This window comes from Populus trichocarpa, chromosome 7 (assembly GCF_000002775.5).
Source record: "Populus trichocarpa isolate Nisqually-1 chromosome 7, P.trichocarpa_v4.1, whole genome shotgun sequence".
In the NCBI taxonomy this organism is placed as follows: Eukaryota; Viridiplantae; Streptophyta; class Magnoliopsida; order Malpighiales; family Salicaceae; genus Populus; species Populus trichocarpa.
Genome location: NC_037291.2, coordinates 15070757 through 15085402, shown reverse-complemented (window position 1 = coordinate 15085402; position 14646 = coordinate 15070757). Strand labels below are relative to the sequence as shown.

Genomic DNA, 14646 nt, shown 5'->3' with positions numbered 1-14646 from the left:
AGTTAGTCCAGGTTTAAAGGTGACCAGATTGACTTGTTATACCGATCTGAATTTTATAAGTAGAATTGAAGGGTTGAAAAGGATATAAATACTAGCATTATCTTCACAATCTTTAATTAGCATGATCTCCAGGATTATGGCATGATTTTTAAAATTGTGAGAAATCCTAGCAGTACCGACTTGTCTATAGATAGTTGTTTTTCGCAGACATGAAAATTCCGAATGCATCCAAATCTCACATGGTCATTCGAAATGCTTGTCGCATGAAAATTCCGAATGCATCCAAATCTGAGGAACTTTCAACGCTAAGATGCTATGTTTGAAAAAAAAAAGCAAAACACTATTTGCATCAAATTAAGGACCACCAAACAGCTGGCATCGTTTTTTGTTTGGTATAATACCTATATAAAAAAAAAATGATTCTGATAAATCAACTGAATTGGATTATCGTATAAAGACAATTATGAAGTCCAAAACACGTGCCGTGAGAAAAATCCTCAAAAGTTTTCCCTTATCTCTTGTTTTTTCATGTCATCTTCTTATTATTGTAAACTCTAGATCCACAAACGAGGGGTAGTAGTAGTGCTAGCCGTCACCAAGAGAGCTCAAGTTGAGGGAGAGATTTAGGGATGGAGGAGTCATGGAAAGGGCATGTACTACTAGTTCCATATCCAGGCCAAGGCCATATAAATCCCATGATGCAATTCTCAAGGCGTTTGATCTCCAAAGGGCTCAAAGCCACTCTTGTAACATCCATTTTCATTGCCAAGTCTATGAAGCTCGGCTCCTCAATCGGCCCTGTCCATCTTGATGTAATTTCTGACGGTTTTGATGAAGAAGGCTTTCCAACAGGTGGTTCTAGTGAACTCTATCTCCAAAAGCTAGAGGCAGCAGGTTCAAAAACCCTAGCTGAACTTATTGTCAAGTATCGAGGCACACCATACCCTATTGTTTGTGTCATCTATGAGCCTTTCTTGCATTGGGCCTTGGATGTTGCTAAGGATTTCGGGGTCATGGGAGCTGCCTTTTTCACTCAACCTTGTGTTGTTGATTATATTTATTACAACATTCAGCATGGATTGCTGAGTTTGCCAATTACTTCAGCACCTGTTTCCATTCCTGGATTGCCTCTGCTTGAGTCTCGAGACATGCCATCCTTCATTAACGTCCCTGGCTCGTATCCTGCTTACTTCAAGATGTTGCTGGATCAGTTTTCCAATACAGACAAAGTTGATTACATTCTTATCAACACTTTCTACAAGCTAGAGGCTGAGGTAAATTATATATGTTCTTCATGGTTCAATTGTAGCAAACTCTCTTTAATGCTTCCATTATTTTCTTTTCTACCGATGGGGGACTTCCCAAAGTTTATGGAGTGAAAAAGTAAACCCTCTTTATATTTTTATTTTAATTGAAGTATTAAGATATTCTAAACATCATAAATCAATTATGGTTGATTTATAAAAGGCACCAACCATTTCAGAAATAAAACCAAAGCTAAGCCTGTTATGGATAGAAAAGCTCCTGACCCACCCCTAATTCTTCAGCTAGAGGCCCAGGCCTACAAGTCTATTAAAAAAATATATATTTATGTGCCGCTGCTATAGAATTTAAGTTTGTTTGAAAGTGTTTTTTTTAAGTATTTTTTATTTGGAAATATATTAAAATAATATTTTTTATTTTTTAAAATTATTTTTTATATTAGGATATTAAAAAATTTTGAAAGTTAAAAAAAATTAAGTTAAAAAAATTAAATTTTACTCCGTTTAAAACATAGTATAATTCTGGTGCAATAAACCGTTTCATATGTATAAAACTATCGAGTGTTGGAGATTAGTCTGTAACTGACATGGTTCAAAAAACAAAATCATATTCTGTGTTTTCTCTGGACAGGCAGTGGATACAATATCAAAAGTCTGCCCAACATTGACAATTGGACCAACAGTTCCATCAAGATACTTGGACAAGCGTATTGAAGATGATGATTACTATAATCTTGATCTCTTTACATTACACGCATCTATTTCCACCAATTGGATCAGCAATAAACCACCAAGGTCAGTTGTATATGTGGCCTTTGGTAGCATTTCTAACCTATGTGAGAAGCAAATTGAAGAACTTTCTTGGGGCTTAAAGAATAGTAATTACTATTTCTTGTGGGTAATAAGGGAATCTGGGCAAATCAATCTCCCCAAAACATTTTTGGAGGACTTAGGTGAAAAGGGTTGTGTGGTGGGGTGGAGTCCTCAAGTTAGGATGCTAGCAAACGAAGCTGTGGGATGTTTTCTTACACATTGCGGTTGGAACTCGACAATTGAGGCATTGAGTCTTGGCATGCCAATGGTGGCAATGCCACAGTGGACTGACCAGCCACCAAACGCCAAGCTGGTAGAGGATGTTTGGAAGGTGGGAATTAGAGTTAAGGTTAATGAGGAAGGAATTGTGCCAAGAGATGAGATTGAGTGTTGTATTAAGGAAGTGATGGAGGGAGAGAAGGGCGAAGAGATGAAAAAGAATGCAAAGAAATGGAGAGAGTTGGCTATTGAGGCTGTTAGTGAAGGTGGTTCTTCGGACAAGAACATTGATGAATTGGTATCTAAGATTCTAAAATTCAAGAATTGAATTGCAGCTTATACTGTATCAAACATGAAACTGGGACAAAGCCACAGACACAATCCACATCTGTTGAGAGAGGACCCTGTTTTTCTTCAGCTTCTGTGTATCCTTCCTTCTCTGGACTGTGATGTGCATGCTGATTTTCTTGGGATTTCCCGTCTTCTTGTCTCAACATTTTTCATGTTTACTTGAATTTTCATATTTAATTATTTTTTATTATGAAAATTTGTTAGATAAATAAAAAAAATGAATATTATATATTATTCAATAAATAGTGTTTGTCATTTGCTTGTTCTAATCTCTTGGTTCAGATTATGGATGTTATATATAATTGTAATTTAGATTTTAAATTGTGTTTAGTTAGAAGTTGTGTTTGGTTAAAGATATATAAATAAATATAAAATATAAAATAAATTTACCTCTAAAACAGTTTTAAAATGAATTTTTATCCTCTCAAAATATAAGTTCAATATTGTCTTTTTTTTTCAATCTCTAAAAATAAAAATAAAAGTTTTTCAAGAGAATCGATAGCAGGCCAACGAGCCAACCTTCAGACTATGGAGTAAAAATGGCTGCCATAAGAAATGGCTCTGGGCCATTTTCAGACAAAAATACCAAGCAAACAATTCAAGGTTTGATCATGTTCGTTAATTAAGTTATCTAAGTCATCATCGTTGCCCCAAATAATGGAGCTTTCTCTGCATTTGAAATTTTACAGGACACTAATTAGAGGGATAAACTACAATCAACTCGTAAGGGCAAATGTATGTGCGTGGTGCTATCTAGGGGATGGTGTTCTTCTGAAATAACAATTTTTTTTGTTTTCTTTTCCACTAATCCATGGCATATACGAAGATTCCTTTGGATTGCTTCCATCCCATGACCTTTGCAATGATGCAACTTCACATTAGAAGCAAAGGGCAGCCACACATTTCTTCGCCTTAGTCAAACAAAAATGATAACTACGTAAGAAGTTCATTCCTTAATCTCTCCTGATGTTGATAGCCATCGCTTTCTTTGTCTAAGTTTCTTCTGTTTTTTATTTTTTAGTTGAAAAGCATGGATCAAGACAATGTTTTTTCAATCTTTTTTTTTTCAATTCAAAAAGCAAAAGCAATGGCTTAGATAAACTGGCTCTTAAAAGCTTTGAATAACCCCTCGTTTACTTCCTTAAAGCTTCTACCTTCATATTTTATTTATTTAACATATGATCCCGGTTTTTATCCTTTGTCTAATTAACACTTACTAAACAATATAACAGCGGGAAAAAAATAAATTGTTTATTACCAACCAAGATATCCAGACTAATCCTCCAGATGGTGCTTGCTTCAACCCCACAATTCAATCAAGCCCTTCATTGCTTGCCAATTGAAGAGGTTTTTGTTTTCCGGTTTGTACGAATTTTATATATCATATAATTATCCGGCTAAAAATACATGATTAAGCTGTTATGTGAGATTTCAAGATATGATTTATATTATTCTCTAACACATCTCCTCAAGTGAAAGCTCTTTGAGCTTGAAACTTGCACAGGTCTATTTTACAACCTACCAAACTTTTAAACTGAGGCAACTTGGATTACCTTGGTAAACTCGTAAATCACGTTAACCTCATATAAAGGCAAAATAAAAGGAAACAAATTATGAAACTAAATTCTCAACAATCTCAATTTTAAAAAATAAAATTGATAAAAATAGATTTCAACAAAATGTCAAAAAAAAAATTCAAAAACACAAAAAAAAAAAACAAAACATTGTTGATTACTATTGTAATCCACAGTGTAATAGGTGTTGGGTGAATAATAATTTCCCTTGCATATTTTAATTTTTATTACTTCATAAAGTTTAATAACATGGTTTTTCTCTAAAAAAAAATTTTTAATAATATGATAAAAAAATAAACTATAAAAAAAATCAAGTTCAATTAAAAAAACAACCAAATCTATAAATTAGAGCAACCTGAGTTACCATAACAAACCTGTTAATCTCATAGAAAGACAAAATACAAAAAATACAAAACGAAATTCTCAATTAAAAAAAATAAAATTGTCAAAAATAATTTTGAAAAAAATCATAAAAAAAAACCATATGTTTAATAAAAAAAAAAAACAACGTGCAAAAACACTATAGCAATCTACATAATCTTACAAGAAAAGCTATATTAATTTCCCCATATTTCTTAACTTTTCTTATAATTAATTCACGGTTGATGTATAACATATATTATCCCGTGAACCAAATTATTAAAAGATTGTTAAGTTAATTAGTATGCTTGCTTAGCCTAGATACTTTAGTTGTTAAAAGATAGTAGCCTTTTCAACCACTCGAATTTTTCTATCAAGCCTAAAATTGGTTTATCTTAAAGGAAAATGTTCCAACACTCGGTAATCCCATCATTAATGGAGACCCCAAACAACTAGTTATCATTATGGATTGAGGTTCCCTGTTCTTTTTTCCATTGAAATGAAAATTTTCTTTGAATATTCATTAGCTTATAGAAAGGGAGTTTTTTTAGCATGGTAAAAAATTTGATAAAATAATACGATACAAAAAATATTTAGAAAAATAATATAGCATAGAGAGTCACATATAACATATGCAACTTGCGAATCATAAGTAGTATTTGTCTCTTTCAAATTACAAAATTGTTAGACAGAAGATTCAATAAAAAGATAGGCAAAAGAAGTGAGAGAGAAAGAAAGAAAACTTTGAAGACACACCAAAACTCTGATGATATACGACACCACTAATACTGTTGAAAATATATCGAAAAGACAAAGTCAACGATGCTAAGGAAGGTCACCAACGATGCTAAGTGGGTCACACGAGCGGTTCAAAGTTAAATAAGCCCTAACACCTTCGGTGTCGTTGGATTCGTCTTGTCGAGATTTTTTTATGGTACCAATGGTGTCATCAATGGAGCTTTGGTGTGCCTTCTAGATTTTTTTATTCTTTATTTATTTTTTCTCTCTCCTCTTTCCTCCTTGTAATTTATGAAGGAGGAGGGAGAAAAAGGTTAAAAAAAAATTTGGAGACACATAAAAACTCTGATAACAACACCACCAATATTATGGAAAATAACTTGAAAAGATGAACCCAACGACACCAAAGAATATTACAAACGGTGAACGGAGTGTGTCATACGAGTCATCCAAAAGTGTCAGGGATCACTAATCCTTAGGTCACTCATGTGATCCATTCCGATCAATGTTGGTGATCTTTCTTAGTATTATTAAATTTATTTCATCGAAATCTTTCCAACGATACTAGTGTTGTCGTCATTAAAGTTTTTATATGTTTCTAGAATCTTTTTTTTTTGTTCTTTTATTTCTTTTTCTCTCTCCTTTACTTTTTTTTTATTAAATCTCATGTTGTTGCTCACAAGTAACGAATATTATTTACAATTCTATAAACTAGAGTTTTAAAACCTGGACCGGCCCGACGGGTCAACCTGGGACCCGGTCCACTCGGTCAAACTCGGGTGAGACCCAGTCTATTTTTTTTTTAATATTAACAGTCATTAAATGACGTCGTTTTGGCCTTTCAAAAGGCCAAAACGCTTAAGAAGAATGAAGCAATATTGGGGACAGTTGCAAACCTAATTAACGAAAGAGGAAATCAGCTCTTTGAAACCCAGCTAAATGATTTTTTGTTTTCTTGAAGTCCTAAGAGGTCAAGGAGAGATGGAAAACCAGAGACAGAGAGAGTAACAATTGACTCTAATTTAGATCAAAAGAACCGGCGCCGGTTGCAAGATGCATTGCCTCTTGAGACCCCGTCTGGTTCGGATTTTGCCAAGGTGGAGTCTGGTAGTCTGAGCAAAGAAACAAACAAGAAACCAAATAAACACGGCGAAGGAAGCAAGCATTCTTCTAAGCCAATTGAAGTGCCTTGGTCATGGTCCTTTTTTCAGGTTTTTTCTTTTTGAAGTAATTGTTGATATGTGGTTTTGTGGAATTTGTTCTGGTGTCTCATTGTCATTATCTAATGGATGTAAAATCTAGCGTGGTTGAGACAGTAAGTTCAGAAGCTAAGGTATGCTTGGGTGCCTATGGAAATAGAAAATTTGAGTTTGTAGCCATTATAGGACTTAGTGGTCTGGGATTATTTCTATACTTTCCTGAAATGTCATTTATACTATATAGTGGTTGTCTTTGTAAATGTTTATTTGCTTGAATTAAAAGAGCAGTTCAACTTTTGCAACAAAAAAAAGGAGAGATTTTTTTTATAGGTGCTTTTTTTGTTGACCCGGGTTAATTCGGGTCAACCCATCTAATCCATGACCAGATCACTTGATCAGGTCAATGACCGGATCGGGTTTCAAAACTATGCTATAAACTGTACTAATTTTTTAAATATTTTTTATATAATATTATTTTATTTTATTACTATGCTAGAGCTAAAAAAAAATCAATAGAAAGGCATCAAAGATGGACCCAAGTGATGGGACTCTGCTACACACGGCTGGTCAGCTTTTGGCCCATGAATCTCATCGACCTCATCTCATCTCTCTCATTGTCAAATCATTTTCATTCAAAGGTCTCACTTTTCAACGACACCATCTCCTTATCTCTCTCCCTGTCCCTCTCATCTCTTGCGGGCTTACCTTCCATTTACGAGCACTAGGTCGTTAATGGCCACCCCACTGTGTCCTTCTCCTTCTCCCTCCTCTCTCTACCGGAGTCCTCTGTCAACTCATCCATGTATAGGGTTTTGATTCCTTGGCCTTTTTTGGTCACCAACTGGTCGTCTGTTTGGACGTACTAAACTGGGCCCCCATTTTGTTTCTGTATAAAGCTTTACCTACCATCACCCCTCGTCAACTTTGTGAAAGAAAGACGAACTCAGTTTATCTTCTCTTTTCTTTTTGTATTCATAATGCGTTTCATAACATAAAAAATATTAATTTTTACTATGAAATTAAATTTCGACCGCAAATTTAAACATATTTTTAAACATCACAAGAATGCAAGAAAACAGTTAAGTTCTGGATATAATTTCACTCTAAAATAAGATTTGGATGTAGCTTATGAGATATGTATAGAAATTAAAGAGATTTTTGGATGTAGCTTATGAGATATGTGTAGAGATTGAAGAGATCCAAATTAGAGAAGCATACAATGTAGGAACCATCAATGAAAGTTCTCAAATAAAGTTGATCCGTCACTTGCTGGCTTGATGGTGATGTAACCTGGAAATTCCAATTATTTGATTGGTGGAATAATATTTATGGGATTTTTTTATTTTATTTTTTTGCTTTGCTTTCAAAATGGATAATAAGCAAATTGCCGACTGATTATCCAAACTGCCTTGATCGATCGGGGATTTAAATCGTATTTTCTTTCTGGCATGGCCGGTCCACAATAAGCTCTATCAAAGCAAATCTAGATAACTCTTGAAATATAATCTTGAATTAAGTTATATTTGATGGAGTTAACTCTAAAAATTAAAAAAAAAAATTCGATCCAAATTAATCCCATGATCATCATATTAACTTAATATTGTGGTAACTCAAGTTCTCAACTGAATCAAACACGTCCAAATTTGTTAAAAAGAAAATACTCAAAAGTCCAAATAAATAATAAGGGAGTCGTGCATCATTTGTGCCTCTTGTTTTAGGCACACGTCTCTTCTATGCTCTCTGCTTCGTTCCTCCCTGTCCACTTATCCCTGTGCCAACACTGTACCCCTTTTAGCTCCTTCTCTGTTCCTTTCTGTCTCTAACAGCGCACTATACTATTAAAAAAAAACCCACTTCTTCTATAAGGAAATTTCATTTCTTTTATGCCCACATGATCAAGAAGGCATCATTCAGGTTCTCTCTGTTTTTTTTTTTTTTTGGAAAAAAATATTGGGTTTGTAAGTTTTAAGTGAATTCTTTGGCTTAAAGATTAACCTTTGAAGAAAAAGTATTTAAGATTGTGGGGTAATTTTTTTTTTCAGGTGCTTTGGTGATACAGTGGTAGTGTATATATAAGTATTATACAGTAAAACTTTGCAGAAGATCAGCGAATCTTCCAGCTTTGAAAGGTATGGTACATTACTTGGTTACTATTTTAGTTCTGCTTGGTTGCCGAGGAAATTCTAGGAAAAGAAAATGAAGAAGCAATTGTAGAAGACTCTGAAGTTCATTTCTTATTGCTTTTATGGTTTCTGTTTTTTTTGTCTATGTATAATGCTTGATTTTTCTGTCCAGATATTTTTTTTATTTCAATTTATTTTTGTTCTGTGCATAAGAAAATGCAATTTTTAGTAAAAAAAATTTTCTTATTATCTTTTTTTTGTGAGAGCTGGAGTGCTTTAAAGCAGGGTTGAATGAACACTGAAAAGGTTTGGACTTTTTATTAAAAGAATTATGTTATTTTAATCATTTTTAATATATGCTGCTTTCTTTATTCTTTTTACCTTTATTTTATAATCATGTTTATTCTTTATTCTATTATTTTCTGCAACTGATTCCTTTTCCTTTCGATAACATTCCTTAAACTTTTGATTTGTATATTGTTTAGTTTGGCGTTCTTTGTGAAGCAATCTTGGGCCAATAGTTCGATGCATGACACCATCTTCAAACAAAAATTAGGCAGTCTATGTATTTGGATTAGTTTCATACATGACTGTTATAGGATTAATATTTACTGTAAATGCCGAATCCCTTCTCTTTTGCTTTTTTTTTATTGATTTTATGGACCCTTTTCTGCATTTTCGTTTAATTTGTTTTTGCTGTCCACCAACAATTATACATTGTTTGATTGTTTAATTTAATTTCTTGCAGATCTTCTAGCAAGACTTTACTTTTACACAGCAGAAACCACAGATAACTTATGGCTTCACCGGATGTCGATTCTCCTTGGCTCTGTGCTGCTAGTGAATCTCTTGGTGGATGTTTCAATACACAGATTGAGGAGGTCAAATCAACCAATGTCTTAAATGTGCTGGAAGCTCCCACATCTTCTGTGTATGATACCCGTAACATCCCCAAGCCGCCACCTTATCCTAATACAACATCTAAAACAACCAGCCATTGTAAGAGGATCTCAGCGAGTTGCTCTGTTCCAAAGGAAACAAAAGATACATGGGACAGGCTATTCAAGGAAGCATACGGTTCGGATGTCTACATTATCACAGAGAGCAACTCGTATATTCCAGCTCATTGCAATGTTTTGGTGAGTTAATTAGACTTCCTTGACATATCTATTTACTTGGAAGTATCATTGTTTTCATCAAAGATGCCTGCTTGAGTAAAGGAATTTTACTTCATATATCGAAATGTAAAAGATAAAATAGGTGTTTGCCATCTTCTTTAAACCTGATGCATTCGTTAAGGCGTTTCAATATTGTTGCCTCTAGAATATAAAAAGATGTGTTTTTGCAAGTTTTCTTTGATAAATGGAGACAGAGGGGCAGTATAAAGACAAAATTCGTAATCTTTATCTTGAATACACCTGGAGTTGATTTATAATCACTAAGAAATTTAGGTTCAATGTGGTGGCTGGGTTTAATATCTGTTACTTTTCCTTTTGCAGAGTACTGCGTCGCCCGTGCTTGGGACTATCCTGCAGCGGTCAAAAGTTAAAAATGGAATTAGATACATCAGCATTCTTGGTGTACTTTGTGAAGCTGTCCATGTGTTCATTCGGTTTTTGTACTCATCCTGGTATCTTCAAATATCCTTTTCCATATATTCTTCATCAATAAATTTCTCTGGGACTGTATCACTGATGTAACAGAGAATGTTATGTAATCTTGTTATTTTTTGTTTGGAACAGATTCAAATAGAAATGCTTCCCTTTCTGGTTTTTCATTGTCTAAGGTACTCTGATTTAAATAAAGATACCATTCTTGATATTCTAATGCAGCTATGAAGAGGATGAGATGAAAAAGTTTGTTCTCCATCTGTTGGTTTTATCACACTCATACTCTGTTCCGTCACTGAAAAGATTTTGTATAGACCTTCTGGAGCAGGATTGTCTGACCAGAGAAAATGTGATAGACGTGCTTCAGTTGGCAAGGAGCTGCGATGCGCCACGACTCTCCTTAATTTGTGTTCGTATGGTTGTGAAGGACTTGAAATCTGTATCATCAACTGAAGGTTGGAAAGTTATGAGGCGAGCTAACCCTGCCCTTGAACAAGAGCTTGTAGAATCTGTTGTCGAAGCAGATTCGGTAAGTCAATTCCTGATTCTTATATTGAACAATAATATAGAATATGCAGCAAGTTATTTTAAGCACTCAGAGAATTACATGCAGTTTAAGTTGTTTTCACTTGTTTAGACCATAGATGACATGCTACAAGCAAGCACATGAAATGTTTTTCATTCTTTTATTTTTATGATCCCAATTCAAGGTGAGGAAGTAGCAACTAGCAGATCTTCACATGCCTAATTTAACCGTTAAAATTGGAATCCTGTAAATTCAGTTTATTTGGGAAACATTGGCACTAGCCACGTTGTATATGGTGGATGTCACCTTGAGAAGAAGTTGTCTAAAAAAAATGCTTCTAAGTGGAATTTCTTCCGGTTTCAATCAGGAAAAGGTATTTCATCTTAGTCTGCAGTAGTGGTTGAGTCTAGCAGCTTGTTTCGCAGTGGAATAACTATGTGGTTATGGATGAGTCGAGGAACATGTTCCCCTCAGTGAAATGTCTACTTGGTAGTCTTGACATCAGTCTCCCACCCTTGTATTTTTTGAAGCCTAAATAAAATTCGATGATGCTTTTGAAATGATATTTACTATCGTGAATTAACTCTAGTAATCAGTTGGTCTTGCTGTTTCTGTACCCCTTCTTTCTTCATTTTCTTTTCCTCAAATCAATGCTCATATACAAAGTCGTGATTCATAATGTATGATCCAAATTTTACATTATCTGGTACAAGCTGTAATATTTTTTGTAGTTCAACTTCACAAAATGGAATCTGAGTTTCACTTATTGTCAGAGAAAACAAGAGAGGCTGAGGAAAATAGAAGAGAGAAAAGTATACTTGCAACTGTATGAAGCAATGGAGGCCCTCCTTCACATATGCAGGGATGGGTGTAGGACAATTGGACCTAGTGATAAAATGCTGAAAGGAAGCCAAGTTGCCTGCAACTTTCCTGCCTGCAAAGCACTTGAGTCCTTAGTTCGTCATTTCTCCAAATGCAAGTCTCGGGTCCCAGGTGGTTGCATTCACTGCAAACGCATGTGGCAGCTTCTCGAGCTACATTCTCGTATGTGCGATGAGCCTGATTCCTGCAAGGTTCCGCTTTGCAGGTGAGAATGAAACTTGCATGTATCATTTGCCTCCATGCCTTTATTTTCAGGGTTTCAAAATCCATTTAAGTGAGTATGAAACTTGAACAAAAGGAAATACTAGAAGCCAAAACAAGACAGTTTTCAAAAGACATTTACACTTGCCGGAATGGTATTTTGCTTATTAAAGAATTTGAATATCCAAATATGTCCTTCAATGTGGAATTATGTTAAGAAATTTTTTAAAGCATGGAAATAGATGAAAAATAGTTTACAAGCTTTTTGTCAGATCTGCGTTGTGTTTGTGTAACAGTACAAATTAGGCTCATTTGTTTTGATTAACTTTTTTTTTTCTGGATTCATTACCATACTGAAGATTGCATTAAAGCTCCTATGTTGACATTGATATTCCCATGAAAACTTTTCACGGATTCTTCTTTCTACTTGTTCGGTTTGGGTGATGGGAGTATATGATAGCCTACTTGCTTGATTTGAGGAGCTGATATGCTCAATCAGAAAAGAAGGAAAACAAACTATATGCATGCTGCAGTATCTTGATAGTGTTCTCTTTCCTTGTTGATAGGCATTTCAAGGAAAAAATGCAGCAGCAAACAAAGAAAGAAGAAGCTAAGTGGAAACTGCTGGTCAGCAAAGTAATAGCAGCCAAGAACGCCTTGGGGCCATTCTCTGCTCGGCGTATAGATTTATTCTGACCCCGTTACTTCTTTTAACCTTGTATCTTCATGCCATCAACACACCCAGGCCATTGTTTTGTATAATGTAATGGCAACTGTAAGATAGAAACAATAATCGGCAAAGTGGTTCGACAATGTTTCTTGTACAAACTTTGTATCTTCATTACACCTTGCTCGAAGTCCTTTCTCTGCGTATGATTAAAATAACGAGGGAAGAGGAAACATTAACGTAAAATCTACCATAGGGACTAAATCGTAATACAGATTTTGAAACGTTAAGGACTAAATTAAATTGAGTTCCAACTATAAGGACTAAATAAATGTAATTTACTCTAGTTCGTATTACCTTGGGGTTCAAAAAAAAAAATTCATCCACTTTAAATTATTTATTATTGATGAATTTTGCTATAGAAGTATAATTATAAAACTGGGATTGGCATATATAATTAAAGATTAAAAAAACGAATAATCAAAACGATTGAATCGAAATATTTCGATTTTACTTGGTTTTGAAGATTTCCATTAGATTTATAAACCCAATACTTCAATTCTCCAAACACTTGGCTTCGAAAGGCCTGAAGGTCACACTAATCACTACCCCTTCCATTGGAAAACCAGCAAGTTCCATCAATTTAGAAACTGTTTTTAGATGGATTCAAGGAATGTGAAACCCTTGAAGACGGAAGTCCATACAATTCAGGGAAAATTCAAAGCTCCCTCTGGAGAGTTTCTGGTTGTGTCCTTTCCTTCACTAGAACCGTTGGAGTTCAACGATCTCCCATTATTTGTTTAGGATGTTTCATACCCAGTTATAGGACCAACAATTCCATCAATGTTCTTGGACAAAATGTTGAAGGATGACGAGGATTATCATGACCAACTCTAATGGCGAAATAAACCATTGTTAAGGAGTGGCGCACCGTCACAATACATGGCCTCGGTGGCGTTATCAAGGTTGCAGCCGCTCTCGTTAACAAAATCACAACAGGCCTGAAACCATGGAAGCCTAAAAACATATATATACCACCTAGAAGAGGAGGGGCTGCATATGCACCGGAGAGATGCCTTAATATTCCACTGAACATTGAGAGAGAGAACTTTCAGGGACATAAAATGATTCTTTGTTGCCCTTAATCTGCACACAAAAGATACATGCAGACATACATGTGGTCTTGAGAACAATATATACTTATCTACCAATTCATTCAATACGAAAGGGAATCCATGGGCACAGAGCCTACGAATTATTGCATGAAGTTTTTCCCACCAAAGTGTTGTGCATACTGGACCGAAAGCAAACACAAATAAAACACAAACAAACAGATTTACGTGGTTCCCCAAAACCGGGTACGTCCACGGAGGCAGCAGATTGTATATTAATGGAGGAATGATACAAACACTCAACTCAACCCAGTACAATCCCACAAAACCCAGTGTTTCACTCTTACACTCGGTGTTTCTCTCAAATCTGCACTTTCTCACTCTCACAGTTGCACTCTCTCTTCTTCCTCTGCACACACACTGCACTCTCTCTTCTCTCTCGTTTTTCTCTTCTGTCTTTTACACATGTTTACAGGAGAAAGGAAAACATAAATATAATGGCTGCAAAGGATAGGGTGGTTGATGGTGGAGAGGGTGGTTGAGAGTGGTTGAGAAAAATGTTGACAATTGCAAATGTTGACAATTTGCTACAAATCTCCACCTTGACAAGATTTTTCCATTCAATCCTCGTGATCAATCAATGCTGCCTCTGATGCGCCATATGGCGCTGCACCCTGAAGGTGCTCAACACCGAGAGATGTTGACCAAGTCCAAACAATGTTGGAACTTGATCCCTGAGACACATTTTGTGAGCATGTCAGCTGGATTATCTGCGGTACCAATCTTCTGTAGCAGAATATCCCCTTCATCCACAATTTCTCGAACAAAATGAAATCGAACATCGATGTGCTTGGTGCGGGAATGATGAACCTGATTCTTTGCAAGACAAATAGCACTTTGACTATCACAATGGACATCCACGTGCTCTTGAACAATTCCCAAATCTTCAATCAACCCATGTAACCAAATAGCTTCCTTGAAAGCTTCCGTTACTGCCATGTACTCTGCC

The 14646-nt window shown here is 35.3% G+C and overlaps 2 protein-coding genes across 5 annotated transcripts; both read left to right on the top strand.

Annotated features, from left to right (window-relative positions):
• Positions 1 to 443: 443 nt before the first annotated feature.
• Positions 444 to 2914, top strand: LOC7469550 (UDP-glycosyltransferase 74F2). The gene is made up of 2 exons (XM_002309701.4): positions 444 to 1274; positions 1894 to 2914. Exons 1-2 carry the CDS (start codon positions 630 to 632, stop codon positions 2620 to 2622), a joined length of 1374 nt encoding a protein of 457 aa, XP_002309737.1. The 5' UTR covers positions 444 to 629; the 3' UTR covers positions 2623 to 2914.
• A 5237-nt stretch (positions 2915 to 8151) lies between these two features.
• LOC7459947 (BTB/POZ and TAZ domain-containing protein 3) lies at positions 8152 to 12715 on the top strand. Of its 4 annotated transcripts, XM_024604908.2 has the most exons (8): positions 8153 to 8430; positions 8559 to 8645; positions 9125 to 9252; positions 9388 to 9778; positions 10139 to 10269; positions 10472 to 10778; positions 11549 to 11862; positions 12425 to 12715. In XM_024604908.2, the coding sequence occupies exons 4-8, from the start codon at positions 9437 to 9439 to the stop codon at positions 12552 to 12554; spliced, it is 1224 nt and encodes a 407-aa protein (XP_024460676.1). In that variant the 5' UTR covers positions 8153 to 8430; positions 8559 to 8645; positions 9125 to 9252; positions 9388 to 9436; the 3' UTR covers positions 12555 to 12715. The 4 variants fall into 4 exon arrangements, with proteins under 4 accessions (XP_024460677.1, XP_024460676.1, XP_006380271.1 ...); XM_024604909.2 differs by lacking the exon at positions 9125 to 9252 and having other exon boundaries at positions 8152 to 8430; positions 8559 to 8945; XM_006380209.3 differs by lacking the exon at positions 9125 to 9252 and having other exon boundaries at positions 8156 to 8430.
• Positions 12716 to 14646: the final 1931 nt, after the last annotated feature.